This window comes from Heterodontus francisci, chromosome 4 (genome assembly GCF_036365525.1).
Source record: "Heterodontus francisci isolate sHetFra1 chromosome 4, sHetFra1.hap1, whole genome shotgun sequence".
Lineage (NCBI taxonomy): Eukaryota > Metazoa > Chordata > Chondrichthyes > Heterodontiformes > Heterodontidae > Heterodontus > Heterodontus francisci.
The window spans coordinates 13,322,126-13,340,060 of NC_090374.1; the positions used below are offsets into that span (position 1 = coordinate 13,322,126).

Consider the following 17,935-nt stretch of genomic DNA (forward strand, 5'->3'; position numbering starts at 1 on the left):
CATCAACCCCTTCAGTGCAAGGATATGTACAGGAAAGGGGAACATTTACCTCGACTTAAACCCCTTCAGTGCGAAGGTAAGTACAGGAAAGGGGAACATTTACCCCGACATCAACCCCTTCAGTATGAGGGTAAGTACAGGAAAGGGGAACATTTACCCCGACATCAACCCCTTCAGTGTGAGGGTAAGTACAGGAAAGGGGAACATTTACCCCGACATCAACCGCTTCAGTGGGGGGGTAAGTACAGGAAAGGGGAACATTTACCCCGACATCAACCCCTTCATTATGAGGGTAAGTACAGGAAATGGGAACATTTACCCCGACATCAACCCCTTCAGTATGAGGGTAAGTACAGGAAAGGGGAACATTTACCCCGACATCAACCCCTTCAGTGGGGGGGTAAGTACAGGAAAGGGGAACATTTACCCCGACATCAACCCCTTCATTATGAGGGTAAGTACAGGAAATGGGAACATTTACCCCGACATCAACCCCTTCAGTATGAGGGTAAGTACAGGAAAGGGGAACATTTACCCCGACATCAACCCCTTCATTATGAGGGTAAGTACAGGAAAGGGGAACATTTACCCCGACATCAACCCCTTCAGTGTGAGGGTAAGTACAGGAAAGGGGAACATTTACCCCGACATCAACCCCTTCAGTATGAGGGTAAGTACAGGAAATGGGAACATTTACCCCGACATCAACCCCTTCATTATGAGGGTAAGTACAGGAAAGGGGAACATTTACCCCGACATCAACCGCTTCAGTGGGGGGGTAAGTACAGGAAAGGGGAACATTTACCCCGACATCAACCCCTTCAGTATGAGGGTAAGTACAGGAAAGGGGAACATTTACCCCGACATCAACCCCTTCATTATGAGGGTAAGTACAGGAAAGGGGAACATTTACCCCGACATCAACCCCTTCATTATGAGGGTAAGTACAGGAAATGGGAACATTTACCCCGACATCAACCCCTTCATTATGAGGGTAAGTACAGGAAAGGGGAACATTTACCCCGACATCAACCCCTTCAGAGCGGAGGGTAAGTACAGGAAAGGGGAACATTTACCCCGACATCAACCCCTTCATTATGAGGGTAAGTACAGGAAAGGGGAACATTTACCCCGACATCAACCCCTTCAGAGCGGAGGGTAAGTACAGGAAAGGGGAACATTTACCCCGACATCAACCCCTTCAGAGCGGAGGGTAAGTACAGGAAAGGGGAACATTTACCCCGACATCAACCCCTTCAATGTGACGGTAAGTACAGGAAAGGGGAACATTTACCCCGACATCAACCCCTTCAGTGCGAGGGTAAGTACAGGAAAGGGGAACATTTACCCCGACATCAACCCCTTCAGTGCGAGGGTAAGTACAGGAAAGGGGAACATTTACCCCGACATCAACCGCTTCAGTGGGGGGGTAAGTACAGGAAAGGGGAACATTTACCCCGACATCAACCCCTTCATTATGAGGGTAAGTACAGGAAAGGGGAACATTTACCCCGACATCAACCCCTTCAGTGTGAGGGTAAGTACAGGAAAGGGGAACATTTACCCCGACATCAACCCCTTCATTATGAGGGTAAGTACAGGAAAGGGGAACATTTACCCCGACATCAACCCCTTCAGTGCAAGGGTAAGTACAGGAAAGGGGAACATTTACCCCGACATCAACCCCTTCAGAGCGGAGGGTAAGTACAGGAAAGGGGAACATTTACCCCGACATCAACCCCTTCAGAGCGGAGGGTAAGTACAGGAAAGGGGAACATTTACCCCGACATCAACCCCTTCAGAGCGGAGGGTAAGTACAGGAAAGGGGAACATTTACCCCGACATCAACCCCTTCAGAGCGGAGGGTAAGTACAGGAAAGGGGAACATTTACCCCGACATCAACCGCTTCAGTGGGGGGGTAAGTACAGGAAAGGGGAACATTTACCCCGACATCAACCCCTTCATTATGAGGGTAAGTACAGGAAATGGGAACATTTACCCCGTCATCAACCCCTTCAGTGGGGGGGTAAGTACAGGAAAGGGGAACATTTACCCCGACATCAACTCCTTCAGTGGGGGGGTAAGTACAGGAAAGGGGAACATTTACCCTGACATCAACCGCTTCAGTGGTGGTGGGTAAGTACAGGAAAGGGGAACATTTTCCCCGACATCAACCCCTTCAGGGTTAATACAGGAAAGGGGAACATTTTTCCTAATTTTCTTCAAGCACTTCTGTTTATTGGTTATAAATACTTTGGGAGAGATGGGCTGATTGACTGACAGTCGTGAATCATCCAATGGGGCAGTGGAGATTCTGGTTCCTTTCCGATTTGTGCTGAAAAGCTGTTCCGCATGAAGGTGACCAATGGCGGGAGCATTGGGAGGGGGAGGGGATTGGAGGTCATGTGATGAGACCTCCAGGAATACATCCGACCAGAGTCAGGGACCCCAATAACAGAGAGATGAATCACCCGACCCCAACTGCCATTGGTCCACACACGAGAGAATGGCCTTCGGAGGCTGAGGGAAGAGGAGGAGGGGAGAAAATTAAAATAGTATTTTGAAAGGAAAAAATGACTCACTCTCTTCTGAATCAGCGACTGTGGGTTTCTTGCTACCTTGAGCTGAAGGAGAATGTTCCGTTAGTCGAGAGGCTAAATTTGAATCTTTCAGCAATATGACTAAATGTAAAAATATTTAAAATATTTTGAACATCGAGACATGTTGTCAAAGCCTTTCATCTTGCACTCATCAGGACAATCCGCAAGAATACCAATGTAAGGGAAAACAACAACTTTATACTCTATGAGAAGAAAGTGCTGATTGGTTGGCAAGTGAACTCTGATTGGCAGAGGCATTGCCATGGCAAATGCACCAGTTTCTGGTGACTGACAGTTAACTGCCAAGCTTTGTTTGAAATTTAAACCAGGCAGCTTGATTCTGATTGGTCCCTGAGGAATGAACCAGCGAGTGGTTGTCACTTATTTAGTCCAGCTGAAACAGGCGCAATGTTTGTACATGTTCTTTCTGTCTGCAAAGAATGGGGCCCTGTATATTAATATATGTATCTTCCAGTATGCACAAATGCACACACTGTGAGCCCAAATGACAATCTTAAACTGGTTGTCAGCGTAATTCTTAACACACTGAGGATTATTTAGCAAATCTTGACCAATCGCAGAATCACATTACTGTGTTTTAAGTTTTGCGAGCGCAAGGGCTGTTAGGGTACTGCCTGTACCTTGCCCATTGCAAACAGCAGAAGGGACATGTTGTTTGATACAATCCACCAGTCTTTGGGATGTACAGCCCATATAACTGGCATCACACTGGCATTGAAATTCAAATATCACATTACTCATTTGTGTTATAGGCAGAACATCTTTTTTGACTTGACAGCAGCATCCTGTTCGTGGCAAACACCACACACAATAGCAGCGTGAAACAGCTAGCTTCACCTGTTTCTCAAAGTTTTGGGATACATTACCCTTCTGGGGTAATTTGAGGTAGACTAGGTACTTTTCAGGCCCAAAAATGACATCCTTCGGCCCGTTCATAAGTTTGCACGATATACAACGTACTAAGAATTATGCTGACAACCAATTTGAGATTGTCAGTCAGGCTTGCAGTGTGGCACATTTGCGTGTACTATAAGCTACAGATATTAATATACAGGGCCCTGCTCTTTGCAGACATAAAGAACGTATACACACATTGTGCCTCTTTCAGCTAAACAAAATAAGTGACAGCCATTCGCTGGTTCATTCCTCAAAGCAATGCCTTGACCAATCAGAGTCAAGCTGCCTGATTTACATTTCAAACAAATCTTGGCAGTTAACTATCAGTCACCATAAACTGGTGCACTCGCCATGGTGCTACGACCGACTGTTCCAGTCAAAGCCCCCAATCAAAATATACGATTCTGATTGTGGTGGGAGAAATGCACTGTTAATTCAATCCCGTCCCTCCACTATCACCTAATATTCCTTAAACTTTCCAAATTAAAGAAGGGGCTAGCCAAATTGTACCATCTATTAACCCCCAAATGAGGCTAACCAAACCAAGTGTCTTTAAATCAACAAATTAACTGTTTAATTAGAAAAACTAAATTCTTAAACACTACAAAGATATAAACAACATTTGCAATCGAAAAAGAGTCCTTGCAAATTTATGCTCCTGCCAGAGGTGAAAAAAGTCCAAGGTTGCTTGAAGTCTTCACAGAATCTGATAGGAAAAAAACCTTCTTCAACGCAGTGGTTAGCACTGCAGCCTCACAGCTCCAGTGACCCAGGTTCAGTTCTGGGTACCGCCTGTGTGGAGTTTGCAAGTTCTCCCTGTGACTGTGTGGGTTTCTGCTGGGTGCTCTAGTTTCCTCCCACAGCCAAAGACTTGCAGGTTGATAGGTAAATCGGCCATTGCAAATTACCCCTAGTGTATGTAGGTGCTAGGAGAATTGAGGGAAGATGGGTATGTGGTAGGGAATATGGGATTAATGTAGGATTAGTATAAATGGGTGGTTGATGGTCAGCACAGACTCAGTGGGCCAAAGGGCCTGTTTCAGTGCAGTATCACTCGATGTATTGATGCAGAACAGCAGTCTAATTCTAGCAGTAAGTGATGCTTTCCTTCTCCAGCAGTGACCACAGTAAATCAACAACTCGCAACTACTTTCAATAGAATCAATCTGGCTTCAGAATTTTTGAGGGATAAAAGATTGTCACAGTTTAACTTCCCCTCCTTCAGTTTAAATTATCAGAGATCTCTGTTTTGGCTTGACCTTTTTTAGAATTTTGAGAGAGAATAATAAATAAACAGACTAAATTCTCTTCCTTCAGTTTAAATGAGCTGAGAGCACTTTTTTCAGGTGCTAACACACAGCTGTCTGTCTGTGTCCTCTGTTAGAACAGGCTGTTTGCACTATAAGTCAGTTCAAAATAAAATTGTAACATGTATCTCTCGATGCTCAGTCCGAGTGGCTGTATCTAAGGCAACGAGAATGCACACTTTGAACCTCAGTCTCCAAATGGCTGTATCCAAGGCAACAAGAATGCATTCTTTGACTCAGTCTTTAGATCCTGCTGCCTTAAAGCAGTCCAACTCTTTTCCAGCCTTAAAGGCACACTGCATTCATCCCAGAAAAAGAAACTCCAGGATCATAACAATGGAAATGCCTCTACCAATCAGAGATCACTTTCCAACCAATCAGCACGCTCTTCTCATACAGTAAAAGTTGTTGTTTTCCCTTACACTGGTATTCTTTCAGATTGTCCTGATGAGTGCAAGATGAAAAGCTTCAACAACATGTCTCTATTTTCAGCCACACTCAAGTTCTGTATTACCAAAGAATTATTTTGGACATCAGTTTATCGCCGCTTACCTTTTCTGCTGCTGTCAATCACTATGTTGGCATAAATATAGGAATCAGGCTGAGCTGTAAGACAAACAGAATCCACTCTGAAACTGCCTGACTGCTTTACTCTGGAATCATAGAATCTTATAGCATAACATCAACTTGCATTTATATAGTGCCTTTAAAATAGAAAAAGGTCACAAAACACTTCATAGGAAACAGACTAAAATTTGACACTGAGCCACAAAGAGAGACATTGAAACAGATGACTAAACACTTGGTCAAACAGCTCAGATTTAAGGAGTGACTGAAAACGAGAAGAGAGGTAGAGAGGCGGAGAGGTTTACAGAGGGAATCCCAGAGCTCAGGGGCTTGGTGGATGAAGGCACGGCCACCGATAGTGTTACGATGAGAATCAGAGATGGGCAAGGGGCCAGAATTGGAGAAGTTCAGAATTCTCGGAGGGTTGTAAGGTTAGAGGAGGTTACAGAGATAGGGAGGTGCAAGGCTTATGGAGAGATTTGAACACAAGCAGGAAAACTTTAAATTTTATGTCGGTGGACCTTTTAATAATGTGTTCAAGGGATTGGGTATTGCCAACAAAGGCAGCATTTATTGTGCATCCCAAATGGCCCTTAAGAAGGTGGTAGTGTAGGTACACCCACAGTGCTGTTAGGGAGGGAGATGTAGGATTTTGACCCAGTGACACTGAAGGAAGGGCATTATAGTTGCAAGTCAGGATGGCGTGTGAATTAAATGAAGACTTGAATTTATATAGTGCCTTTCATGACCACCAGACTGTCTTAAAATGCTTTACAGCCGATAAAATACTTTTGAAGTGTGGTTGGTCACTGTTGTAACATAGGAAATGTGGCAGCCAATTTACACACAGCAAACCCCCACAAACAGCAATGTGATAATGACCAGAGAATCTGTTTTTGTGATGTTGATTGAGGGATAAATATTTGCTACGACACCAGGGAGAACTCCCCTGCTCTTCTTCAAAACAGTACCACAGGATCTTTTACATCCACCCCAGTCGGCAGATGGGGTCTCGGTTTGGCATATCATCTAAAAGACAACACTTCCGACAGTGCAGCACTCCCTCCATACTGCACTGGAGTGCCAGCCTTGATGTTTGTGCTCAAGCCCTGGGATGGCACTTGAATCTGGAGCCTTGTGATTTAGAGGTGAGAGTGCAACCAGCTGAGCCATGGCTGACTTGGAGGGGGAACTTGCAGGTGATGGTGTTCCCATGCAGCAGCTGCCCTTCTACTTCTAGGTGGCACAGGGCACGGGTTTGGAAGATGCTGTCAAAGGAATCTCGGTAAGTTGCTGCAACATCTTTCAAAACCGTGTAGATGGTGCACACTGCAGGCACAGCGCGTCAGATGGTGGAGGGAGTGAATGTTTAAGGTGCTGACGGGGTGCCGATCAAGCAGGCTACTTTGTCCTGGATGTTGACTTTCTTGAGTGTTGGAGCTGCGCTCATCCTGCAATTGGACAGTATTCCATCACAGTCCCAGACTTCTGGTTATAGATGGTGGACACGATTTGGGGAGTGAGGAAGTGAGTTAGTCACCACTGAATTCTCAGTATCTGACCTGCTCTTGTAGCCATAGTATTTAGATGGCTGGTCATAGGAACATGGGAACACAGGTGCAGCAGGAGGCCATTCAGCCCATCAAGCCTGCTCTTCCATTCAATTAGGTCATCAGCTACCTCAACGCCACTTTCCTGCACTTTCCCCACATCCCTTTATGTCATTAGTATCCAGATATCTATTGATTTCTGTCTTGAACATGCTCAGTGATTGAGCTTCCACATCCCTCTGGGGTAGGGAATTCCAAAGATTCACCACCCTCTGAGTGAAGAAATTCCTCCTCATCTCAGTCTTAAATGACGTACTCCTTATTCTGAGACTGTGTCCCCTTGTTCTAGACTCACCATCCAGAGGAAACATCCTATTCTCATCTACCCTGTCGCGCCATATAAGAATTGTGTAAGTTTCAATGAGATCAGTTCTATTTTTCAAAACTCTAGAGAATACAGGCCCAGTTTCCTCACTGTCTCCTCATAAGACCATCCCACCATCCCAGGGATTAGTCTGGTCAAACTCTGCTGCACTCCTTCTATGGCAAGTCTATCCTTCCTTAGATAAGGAGACCAAAACTGTACACAATATTCCAGGTGCGGTCTCACCAAGGCTCTATACAATTGCAGCAAGACATCTTTACTCCTGTACTCAAATCCCCTTGCAATGAAGGCCAACATACCATTTGCCTTCCGAATTGCTTGCTGCACCTGCTTGATAGCTTTTAGTGACTCATGAACAAGGACACACAGGTCGCTTTTAACATCAACATTTCACAATCGCTGTGGGGCGAATTTTACAGACCCCCTCCCCCCCACCCTGATTTCGGGGGTCATGGTGGGAGGAGGCTGGAAAATGCCTCCAGGAGAGGCCCGCTACAGGCCTCGACGCCAGTAAGGCCCGGCGCCATATTGCCGGCGGTAGCGAGGTCTCGTGATGGTCTCCCAGCTACTCAACAGTGGGCTCAAAATTTAAATATCTTAATTTATTTAAAGTATTGAATTAAATCCTTAGCTGCTCCCGCTCAGTCCTGGTGCGATGTTCGTGCCAGTGGCCGGCACTCTCGTGCCTTGAATCTCTGTCCAGAGATCCGATGTGGGGCACTGGTGGGGAGGGGGGGAGCAGGTACGTATTTGAGTGCAGGAGTGGGTGGGGAGTGGGTTCAAAGCAATCTGATTGTCTAGGGGATGGTGGGAAGGGTTTGAAGTGCAAAGTTCATAAACTTTGGGGGGGGGAAGGTCAGGTACAGAAGATTAAGTATTTTGGGGGGGGGGGTGGGGTGAGGAGAGCAAGGAATGAACTGTATGGTCATGGGGGGGGGGTGGTGCAAGAAACGGTACGTTAATTTTTTCAATAAAATGTAAAAGGCAAATAACTTTAAATATGTAAGTGAAAGTGAACGCCTGCGTAATGGCGCCTGATGCCGTTGAAAGGATCGAACCTCCTGTCCCCTCCATGTGATGGGGGAGGGGCAATCCGTCCCGGCCATGTAAATGAGCCGCTGCGTTTAATATCGCGGCAGCTCCGCAGAATAAGGCCCGAGATCGGCAGCAAGTTTGTAAAATGCAGCCCTGTCTTTCTGTTTTTTTCCACCAAAGTGGATAACTGCATACATTCACATTATATTCCATCTGGCATGTTCTTGCCCATTTACTGAGCCTGTCAAAGTCTCCTTAAAGCCTCCTTGCATCCTCCTCACAACTTACATTCCCACCTAGTTTTACATCATGAGCAAATTTGGAAATATTACACTTGGTCCCGACATCCAAATCATTGATATAGTGTGTGAACAGCTGGTGCCCAAGCACTGATCCTTGCAATACCCCACTAATCACAGAATTGTTACAGTGCAGAAGGAGGCCATTCAGCCGATCATGACCACACCGGCTCTCCAAAAGAGCAATTCACTCAGTTCCATTGCCCTGCCTTCTCCCAGTAACCCTGAACATTCTTCCTTTTCATATAACAGTCTAAATCTCTTTTGAATGCTTCAATTGAACCTGCCTCCACCACATTCTCAGGCAGTGCATTCTAGACTTTAACCACTCGCTGTATGAAAAAGTTTTCCTCATGTCACTTTTGCTTCTCTTACCAAATACTTGAAAACTGTGCTCTCTTATTCTCGATCCTTTCATGAGTGGGAACAGTTTCTCTCTATCTATTCTGTCTAGACCTCTCACGATTTTGAATTCCTCTAACAAATCACCTCTCAGCCTTCTCGTCTCCAATAGAAACAGTCTTAACTTCTGCAACCTATCTTCAGAACTGAAGTTCCTCATCCCTGGAACTATTCTCGTGAATCTTTTCTGTACTCTCTCCAATGTCCTCACATCTTTCCTAAATTGCGGTGCCCAGAACTGGACGCAATACTCCAGCTGAGACCTAACTAGTGTCTTATATGTCTTAGAGTAATGTATATTTGTTGTAGACCATGTAATACTTCTTTAAATACTAGCTATTACCTGTCTACTGTCAAATCTTTTAGTGTATATTCCCAATCCATCATAGCCAACTTGCCTCTCATACCTTCATAGTTTCCTTTGTTCCAATTTAAGACTCTAGTTTCAGAATGAACTACATCACTTTCAAACTTAATGTAAAATTTTACTATATTATGGTCACTATTTCCCAAAATTTCCTTTACAGAAACCCATCTCATACATGCTCCAGGAATTCATCCTCCACAGCCTTAGTGCTCGTTGGGTTTACCCAGTATATACGTAAATTGAACTCACCCATTATTACTGTATTACCCATGCTACATGCACCTCTAATTTCCTGATTTATACTGGACCCAATGTAGGTCAGTGAGCACAGAGTAACAGTGACTTGATGCGAGTTAGGCGATGGGCATAGAGTTTTGGATGAGTTGAATTTTATGGAGGATGGAAGACTGAGCTTCTTATTCCAAGCAAGACAATTTGTACTTTACTTCCTAAGATGAGATACAAATCCCTGTGACCTTGAGAGTATCTTCACTAGCTTTGACATCTCAGTCAGCTTTCAGTAACATACCCTCATCACTAAAAAACAGAACAACTTGCTGTTAATTATTTGGAATTGGAATTTAATCTGTGCCTCCTTCCACTCTTCAGCAGAGTGGCGCAGTGGTTAGCATCACAGCCTCACAGCTCCAGTAACCCAGGTTCAGTTCTGGGTACTGCCTGTGTGGAGTTTGCAAGTTCTCCCTGTGACCGCGAGGGTTTCTGCCAGGTGCTCTGGTTTCCTCCCACTGCCAAAGACTTGCAGGTTGATAGGTAAATTGACCATTGTAAATTGCCCTTAGTGTAGGTCGGAGAATGGTAGGGCATATGGGATTAATGTAGGAGAGGATGTGGTAAGGAATATGGGATTAATGTAGGATTAGTATAAATGGGTGGTTGATGGTCAGCACAGACTCAGTGGGCCGAAGGGCCTGTTTCAGTGCTGTATCTCTCTATAATCTATAATAAGTCAGAAGGTGGAACACACTACCACAAAGAGTGGTTGAGGCAAATACCACTGATGCATTTATGAGGAAGCTAGATAAATACATGAGGAAGAAAGGAACAGAGGGGTATTGGATGGAGTGAGATGAAGGAGGCTTGTGTGGAGCATAAACACTAGCATAATCTAGTTTGGCTGAACGGCCTGTTTCTGTGCTGCAAATTCTACGTGATAGAGAATCACAACTGCTGACTTGGTTTTGTTCAAATTACTAAACAAATTTACTTTAATGAAGCAGGATTGAATAATTAACAGTTCTAAATGTGCATATATTTACAGAATAAATCTAACTTCTTGAAAGGAAAGGAATTAGAGGTCCCTACATAATTCTGAGTTATCGTTTTGCAGAATACTTTTACAACTCTGCAATGTTTCTTAATAGTGCAGGAGCCGATGCTGTCTCCAACTCAAGAATTGGAAACTAATTGAAAGATGCAAGCAGCTCCAGTGCTGTAAATCATAGAATGATGCAGCACAGAAGGAGGCCTTTCGGCCCATCGTGCCTGTGCCAGCTCTTTGAGATAGCAATCCTATTAGTCCCACTTCAGCTGCTCGTTCCCCATAGTTTTACAAATTTCTCGCCTTCAAGTATATATCCAACTCCCACTTCAAAGTAACAATTGAATCTGCTTCCACCTCCCAGATAATAATTTTGGACAAAATTAATTGGCATTTCACCAAGTGTGGGCTAATTGATGAAAATCAGCACGGATTTGTTAAGGACAAATGCTGTTTGACTAACTAGATTGAAACAACGGACAGTGTTGATGAGGATGGCACATTTGATGTTGTGCATGGTGTTTGATGTGTCCTAGACCCAACCATCTTCAGCTGCTTCATCAATGACTTTCCTTCAATCGTAAGGTCAGAAGATGTTCGCTGATGATTGCACAATGTTCAGCACCATTTGCGACTCCTCAGATACTGAAGCAGTCTGTGTAGAAATGCAGCAAGACCTGGACAATATCCAGGCTTGGCCTGATACGTTGCAAGTAACATTTGTGCCACACAAGTGCCAGGCAATGACCATCTCCAACAAGAGAGAATCTAACCACCTCCCCTTGACATTCAATGGCATTACAATCACTGAATTCCCCCACTAACAATATCCTTGGGGCTTACCATTGACCAGAAACTGAACTGGAGTAGCCATATAAATACAATGGCTACAAGAGCAGGTCAGAGGCTAGAAATCCTGCAGCGAGTAACTCACCTCCTGACTCCCCAAAGCCTGTTCACCATCTACAAGGCACAAGTCAGGAGTGTGATGGAATACTCTCCATTTGCCTGGATGGGTGCAGCTCCAACAACACTCAGGAAGGTCGACACCATCCAGGACAAAGCAGCCCACTTGATTGACACCCCATCCACAAACATTCACTCCCTCCACCACCGACTCACAGTGGCAGCAGTGTGTACCACCTACAAGATGCACTGCAGCAACTTACCAAGGCTCTTTAGACAGCACCTTCCAAACCCACGACCTCTATACCTAGAAGGACAAGGGCTGCAAATACATGGGAACGCCCCCACCTGCAAGTTCCCCCTTAAGCCATAAACCATTCTGACTTGGAACTATATCGCCGTTCCTTCACTGTTGCTGGGTAAAAATCCTGGAACCCCCTTCCTAACAGCACTGTGGGTATACCTACCCCACATGGACTGCAGCGGTTCAAGAAGGCAGCTCACCACCACCTTCTCAAGGGCAATTAGGGATGGGTAATAAATTCTGGCCTGGCCAGCGGCGCCCACATCCCACAAACGAATAAAAAAAAGTGGACTTTCAAAAAGCATTTGACAAAGTACCACATAATAGACTTGTTATCAAAAGTAAATCCCATGGAATTAAAGGGACAGTGGCAGCATGGATATGAAATTGGTGAAGGGAAAGAAAGCAGAGAGTCATGGCCGACAGCTGTTTTTCTGACCCCCAGGGATTGGCGTTGAGGCCACTGCTATTTCTGATATATATCAATGATCTAGACCTGGGTACACAGGGCTTAATTTCAATGTTTGCAGATGACACAAAGCTCAGAAATGTAGCAATCAGTGAAGAGTATGGTAAAAGGCTTCAGGAGGACATGGACAGACTTGTAAAATGAGCAGACACATGGCAGATGAACTTTAATACATTTTGCTAAGAAGAATAAGAAGACGCACTATGAACTAAATTTCAAAGGGTGCAGAAACAGAGACCAAGGGGTATATGTACACAAATTTTTGAACCTGACAGGACATCAAAAGGTGGTCATTAGAAAGGCATATGGGATCCGTGACTTTACCAACAGAGACACAGAGTACACAAGCAAGGGAGTCATCCCAACCATTTATAAAACACTCGTTAGGACTCAGCTGGAATATTGCGTTCAATTCCAGGCACCACATTTTAGGAACAATGACAAGATGTTGGAGAGGGTGCAGAAGTAGTTTGGGAATGGGACCAGGAATAAGGCACTTCAGTTCTGTGGAGAGACAAGAGAAGATGAGGTTGTTCTTCTTAGAGCAGAGAAGGTTATAAGGAAGTTTGAAAGAGGTGTTCAAAATTATGAATGGTTTTGCTAGAGAAAATAAGGAGAAACTGTTTCCAGTGGCAGGAGGCTCAGTAACCAGAGGACACAGATTTAAGGTGAAAGTAAAAGCAAAATACTGCAAACGCTGGAAATCTGAAATCAAAGGCAAGTGTCGGAAGCGGTGCTGATACAATGTACCAGAAAAAGAGTTGCGGGAGAGGTCCTGAGTAGGTCTGGAACAAGGAATGCTTGACACATCCCACAAAAAGACAGGCATAACTAGGACCCATGTGGGTACCCATAGCAACACCTTTTACTTGAAGGAAGTGAGTGGAGTTGAAGGAGAAGTTGTTCAATGTGAGAGCAAGTTCAGCCAGGCGGAGGAGGGTGATAGTGGATGGGGACTGGTTGGGCCTCTGTTCAAGGAAGAAGTGGAGAGCCCTCAAACTGTCCTGGTGGAGGATGGAGGTGCAGCGAGATTGGGCATCCATAGTGAACAGGAGGCGGTTAGGGCCAGGAAACTGGGAATTGTCGAAATGACGTAGAGCGTCTGAAGAGTCACGGATGTAGGTGCGAAGAGACTGGACCAGGGGAGAAAAGATAGAGTCAAGATGGGAAGAAATAGTGGGGCAGGACAGGCTGAAACAATGGGTCTACCAGGACAGTCCTTGCTGTGGATTTTGGGAAGGAGGTAGAGCGGGCTGTCCAGGTTTGCAGGACTATGAGGTTGGAAGCTGTAGAGGGAAGATCTCCAGAGGAGATGAGATCAGTGATAGTTCTGGGGACAGTGGCCTGATGTTAGATGGTGGGGTCATGGTTCAGGGGGAGGCATTTCAGATTGAAAGTGATTGGCAAAAGAATCAGAGGTGAAGTAAGGATTTGGGCCTTCTTTAGGCAATGAGTTATTGTGATCTAGCCTGTGCTACCTGAAAGTGTGATGGAAGCAGATGCAATAGTAACTTTCAAAAGAGAGCTTTATATATAATCGAAGGGGAAAAATCTACAGGTCGGAAAAGAGGAAGGGGTGTGAGACTAATTGAATAGCTCTTTCAAAGAGCCAGCACAACCACGATTAGCCGGAAGGTCTCCTTCTGTGCTGTATGATTCTATCAAACAGGAAGCAAAAAGTTTCTTATTTTACTGACAAACAGGAAGACGTTCCAGCTGAGACATGTGCAATGAAAGAGAGTTAACCACCGCCTATAACCTTCACACACTGCAACAGATTATTGGTGAGCTCAGAGCCCTAGACTCATTTATATTTATTAAGCTGTTCGATAACTGATGGGTCATAATACATCCAGCAAAGTTAAACTTGATGACCTTAAGGTTCACAAGCTGAAATGTATTGACGAGTGAGTTGTAGAAGTCACAAACATATCCAATGAAATGTGTATAAAAAAAGAGGGAAAAGCTCCTGAAATTTGTCACTTTGGGAGAACAGGAGAAGTATCCGAACCCAGTCCAGTGTCCTGAGCATGGCTACGCAGTCAACTGCTGAATTATAGCTTGTATTAAAATAGAGTCTGAGAGACTCTTCCTAACTGTTCATTAATATAATGTCTTATGTTTGCATAGACTAACAAAGTAATGTGTTTAATTAATGCCTCATGAGTTAATTAGATCCAGAATCGAACAGTTTCTTTTCAAGCAGCCGATTGAATTTATAGAATCTTACAACACAGGAGGCCACTCAGTCCATCGTGTCTATGCTAGCTCTTTCAAAGATAGATCCAAGTAGTCCTACTACCTCTTGCCTTTTCCCCCCAAGCCCTTTATTTTTTTCAAGTATTTATCCAATTCCCTTTTGAAAGTTATTATTGAATCTGCTTCCACCACTCTTTCAGGTAGTGCATTCCAGATCAGAACAACTTGCTGAATACATTTATTTTCCTTATCTCAGCTCTAGTTCTTTTGCCACTGGAAACACGTGGTCCTTATTTATTCTGTCAAGACGGTTTATGATTTGAACTCCTCTATCAAATCTCCCTTAACCTTCTCCACGCAAAGGAAAATAACCCAATTTTTCCAGAAATAAAAACAAGAAAGTGATGGAAATACTCAGCAGGTCTGGCAGCATCTGTGGAGAGAGAAGCAGAGTTAACGTTTCAGGTCGGTGACCCTTCATCAGTTTTTCCAGTCTCTACAAGTGACTGAAGACTTTCACCCCAGGACCGTTGGAGTAAATCTTCCCTGCACCCTCTCCAGCGGCTTGACATCCTTCCTAAAGTGTTTGCCACAACACTCCAGCTGGGGCCTTACCAGGGTTTTGTTAAGGTTTAGCATAACTTCCTTGCTTTTATACTCTGTGCCTCTGTTTATAAAAACACGGATTCTGTATGTCTTTTTAACATCCATCTCAATTAGTCCTTCAAAGACTTGTAAATGCACACTCCCACATCACTCTGTTTCTGCAATTCCTTCAGAATTGTACCACTTAGTTCTCACTGCCTCTTTCACACTTCTCTGCATTCAATTTCATCTGCCAAATGTCTGTCCATTTCACTGGTCCGTCTATGTTCTCCTGAGTCTGTTATTATCCTCCTTACGACATTTCAGAGTTTCATGTCATCTGTATACTTTGAAATTATGCCCTGTATGCTCAAGTCCAGGTTATTTAACATATAGAGCACTGGTTTCCCCAATATTGTTCACTTCCCTCCTGTCTGAAAAACAACTGCTCAACACGACTCTCTGCTTCTGACCGTCAGCCAATTTCATAACCACACAGCCAATAACCCTTTCAGCTCACGAGCTTCACTTATTTTTAACAAGTCTATTATGTGGTTCTTTATCAAACATCTTTTGAAAGTCCATATACATATTCCATGTCAGGATGATATTATAAGAGACAGTAGCAACATGGATATGAAATTGGCTGAGTGACAGGAAACAGAAAGTCGTGATTAATGAATGTTTCTTGGACTGGAGGAAGGTTTGTATGGAATTCCCCAGGGGTCAGTGTTAATGTTAGGGAGATACAGCAGCGAAACAGGCCCTTCGGCCCACCGAGTCTGCGCTGACCATCAACCACCCATTTATACTAATCATACATTAATCCCATTTCCCTCTCCCATCCCCACCTTCCCTCAATTCTCCTACCACCTACCTACACTAGAGGAAATTTACAATGGCCAATTTACCTATCAACCCGCAAGTCTTTTGGCACGTGGGAAAAAACTGGAGCACCCGGAGGAAACCCACGCGGTCACAGGGAGAACTTGCAAACTCCACACAGGCAGTACCCAGAACCGAACCCAGATCACTGGAGCTGTGAGGCTGCAGTACTAATCACTGTGCTGCTGACTCTTGTTCTTCCTGCTATATATTAATGGCCTAGTCATTGGTGTACAGGGCACAATTTCAAAATTTGTGGATGATACAAAACTTGGAAACAATGTGAACTGCAAGGAGGATAGTGCAGAACTTCAAAAGGACATAGACAAGTTCTTGAAATAGGAAAAAAAATGGCAGATGAAATTTAATGCAAAGAAGTGTGAAGTGGTTCATTTTGGTAGGAAGAACGCAGAGATGCAATATAAAATAAAATAATATAAAACAATTCTAAAGGGGGCGCAGGAGCAGAGGGACCTGGGTGTATATATGCATTAATCATTGAAGGTGGTAGGACAGGTTGAGAAAGTGGTTAATAAAGCATACAATATCCTGGGATTTATTAATAGGCCATAGAGTATAAAAGCAAGGATGTTAAACTTGTATAGATCACTGATTCAGCCTCAGCTGGAGTACTGTGTCCAGTTCTGAGCACCACACTTTCGGAGAGATGTGAAGGCCAAAAAAGTTCCAAAAAAAATTTACGAGGATGGTTCCAGGGATGGGGAACTTCAGTTACGTTGATAGTTTGGAGAAGTTGGGACTGTTTTCCTTGGAGAAAAGAAGGTTGAAAGGAGATTTGATAGAGGTATTAAAAATCATGAGGTGTCTGGAAAGCGTAGATAGGGAAAAACTGGTGGAAGGATCAAGAACGAGAGAGAACAGATTTAAGATAATTGGCAAAAGAAGCATTGGTGACATGAAAAACATTTTCATGCAGCGCGTGGTTAGGATCTAGAATACACTGCCTGAGAGGATGGTGGAGGCAGGTTCAATCGAGACATTCAAGAGGGAAGGTACAGGGCTACAGGGAGAAAGTGGGGAGTGGCCAGTGCAGACGTGACAGGCCGAATGGCCTCCTTCTGTGCTCTAACGATTCTGTGACTCTGTGACATGCTTATGTATGAGCCCAGATGTACTGCTGGGGGCTAATGGGGCAGTGTAGAGGGAGTTTTATACTGTATCTAACCCTGTGCTGTACCTGTCCTGGGAGTGTTTGATGGGACAGCGTAGAGGGAGTTTTATTCTGTATCTAACCCATGTTGTACCTGCCCTGGGAGTGTTTGATGGGGACAGTGCAGAGGAAGAGTTACTCTGTATCTAACCCATGTTGTACCTGCCCTGGGAGTATTTGATGCTGAAATGGGGAATTGCTCCATTCCCCAGTGTTAACAACTCTCTAATTGACAAAAATTCATACCAACTCCAAGCTAATGAGAGCAGTGTAGCTTCTCCATTTCCCCGATCATGGTGATGTGACACAGGACGTGGTGCTGACTGGGATCCACAATATGAGGCAGCTTCTGTTGAGACAGTTCATGGTCACTCAAACCTGAACTGGGAGTTCTCATTTGGGATAACTTTCTGACGATGGGACTGGCATGAACCCTGAGAGTTGACCAGTCTGTCATTGCAGCAGCAAACACTCCCTGGTCTGGTTACCATACCCATGGATACATCAATCCTGAAGGACATGGGGAGGGAGTGGGATAGATTTGAAACAAATGTCTTGTATATATAAATGGAGATATTCACTCACGGTCTTCTGAAGCACTGATTGTGAATCTCTTCCAACCTTTAACCAAAACAAGAAGTTCTGTTAGTTGGAGGACGAAATCTGAATATAAAATAAATAATAGCTCTAAACCATTAAGGTGCAG

At 44.3% G+C, this 17,935-nt stretch overlaps 1 protein-coding gene across 4 annotated transcripts in view; it reads right to left on the reverse strand.

Moving 5' to 3' along the window:
• Nucleotides 1-17,935, reverse strand: part of LOC137368899 (junctional adhesion molecule-like) — a 116,445-nt gene that overhangs the window by 16,803 nt on the left and 81,707 nt on the right. For all 4 annotated transcript variants that reach the window (XM_068029161.1, XM_068029163.1, XM_068029160.1 and 1 more), the window contains 3 exons: nt 17,815-17,850; nt 5,379-5,432; nt 2,584-2,625 (listed from right to left, as the gene is read on the reverse strand). In XM_068029161.1, the coding sequence (XP_067885262.1) occupies nt 2,584-2,625; nt 5,379-5,432; nt 17,815-17,850 (132 nt within the window). The remainder of the gene's footprint in view (nt 1-2,583; nt 2,626-5,378; nt 5,433-17,814; nt 17,851-17,935) is intronic.